Consider the following 1,606-nt stretch of genomic DNA (forward strand, 5'->3'; position numbering starts at 1 on the left):
CATCTCCACCCAGTATGCAAAATTTTACAATATGCAGATGACATTGTTATCCATTTCACCTCAGGTGATCTAGGGGAATGCATCTACATCTTGCAAGAAAGTTTGGATATTCTTTAAAATTTTCAAAAATCCAAAGGCTTCAACATCTCTATCAACAAATCCAAACTGATGATCTTCATTCAAAAAGAATTAGGTCCCTTTCACGAAGCAATAGCAAGGACTGGTATCATCCTATGTGTTTGGGTTGGAGAGGTGGAACCACGAACGTCCAAGAATTCGCTAATGTTTGCTACGAATGGATACCCAGGACCAGTTGCGAGCACGCAGGTGTAGGCAGATAAAGATTGGAAGTTCGATTTAATCAATTTAATTTTTTAAATTATTTATTGATGCATATACAACTACAGTTATTTATTGATTCTTACTGCTCCTGTAGGCCCTGTTCCTGTAGCCGCCTGTGCCTGTTTAATGTAATGTGCCTTGCATTTCTCCAAATTAGCTTTAACTATTTTTCTCATATTTTCTAATTCAGCAATCTCTTTAATACAGCACTTTTTCGTAGACTGTAAAAAAAGAAACATATTTTTTTTAGATTTTTATTTCCTGTATAAATGAACCCCATAACTGATTTCTTAACTGAGAATAACCGCATTAAAAAGCCAAATGTATTTTTTTAATTGATTAAATTATGGACGAACATAAAAAAAACATTTTCTTTATTATATTCAGTAATATTGATTTTTATCAAATTGATTGTGTTTGAACATTATAAATAATATTTTGTATTTACCTTGAAAAACAATTTCTTAGCAGCTTTCTTATGACACATATTGCATTTGTAAACATAGGCATTATAATTTTGATTGACTTGGTTGTATGTATTAGTTAACCAACATTGCTCTATTATTTGCTCCTTATAAATCGTACCTCCAACTACAAGCTAGTGAGAAAGAAAAACAAAATAATTGCAGATTTTTTTAAACGTTTTGAATTAAACAGGCATTTAGGAAATAAAGGTTGTTTTTGCCAACTAACATTAACATCAGAGATTATCTCACGGTAAATGTCAGCTATCCTAGTCACAGTTTTGTATAAAATTGGATTGGACTTTTCCAGTGGAATTTTCTCTTTCACCTCGTCCATTGTGAAGACAATCTGTAAAGATAAAAGCTAATGATAAAATAAAACGAAAATATTAAACCTTAAATTCTATTGCTTAATTTTTAATTGATAATTTAAACAAAATGTGTGAGTGACTTACTCGGAAGGCACAGAAAGTCAATAAGCAGCAGACCACACACTTCATGATCGAATAATTCTTTTAATATCTAGAATCTACTGGATAAACCAGAAGTACTATATCTCAATCTGAAAATTGACTATTTATAAGAAATACTCATTAAAAATGGAATGATTATGTAGTTCACGCAAGAGAAATTCATATGAGACGAGTTGGGAAAGAATGATTAAATTATCATGATATAAAAGTCTGACAGCTGATTAATTTAGAGAAAGATTACGTTTAAAGTGAAGATATATAAATGTTTTAAAAAACGACTTTAGTAAATAAATTTCGGAAAACGAGGTGGAAATTGGATTTGGAAAA

At 30.7% G+C, this 1,606-nt stretch overlaps 1 protein-coding gene across 1 annotated transcript; it reads right to left on the reverse strand.

The window, feature by feature from the left end:
- Window positions 1–407: 407 nt before the first annotated feature.
- LOC117174527 lies at window positions 408–1,377 on the reverse strand. Its single transcript, XM_033363727.1, has 4 exons — window positions 1,262–1,377; window positions 1,036–1,155; window positions 791–940; window positions 408–563 (listed from the first exon to the last, which is right to left on the reverse strand). Exons 1-4 carry the CDS (start codon window positions 1,304–1,306, stop codon window positions 408–410), a joined length of 471 nt encoding a protein of 156 aa, XP_033219618.1. The 5' UTR covers window positions 1,307–1,377.
- Between the last annotated feature and the right edge of the window lie 229 nt (window positions 1,378–1,606).

Source organism: Belonocnema kinseyi, chromosome 6 (genome assembly GCF_010883055.1).
Source record: "Belonocnema kinseyi isolate 2016_QV_RU_SX_M_011 chromosome 6, B_treatae_v1, whole genome shotgun sequence".
Lineage (NCBI taxonomy): Eukaryota > Metazoa > Arthropoda > Insecta > Hymenoptera > Cynipidae > Belonocnema > Belonocnema kinseyi.

Bases quoted from the DNA above. Each gene is read 5' to 3' on its own strand.
- LOC117174527 (XM_033363727.1), bottom strand. From the start codon at position 1,306: ATGAAGTGTGTGGTCTGCTGCTTATTGACTTTCTGTGCCTTCCGA. The intron at 941-1,035 runs GTTAGTTGGCAA...CTTTCTCACTAG, and splicing joins AGATAATCTCTGATGTTAAT to CTTGTAGTTGGAGGTACGAT. The intron at 564-790 runs GTAAATACAAAA...CTTTTTTTACAG, and splicing joins CTAAGAAATTGTTTTTCAAG to TCTACGAAAAAGTGCTGTAT.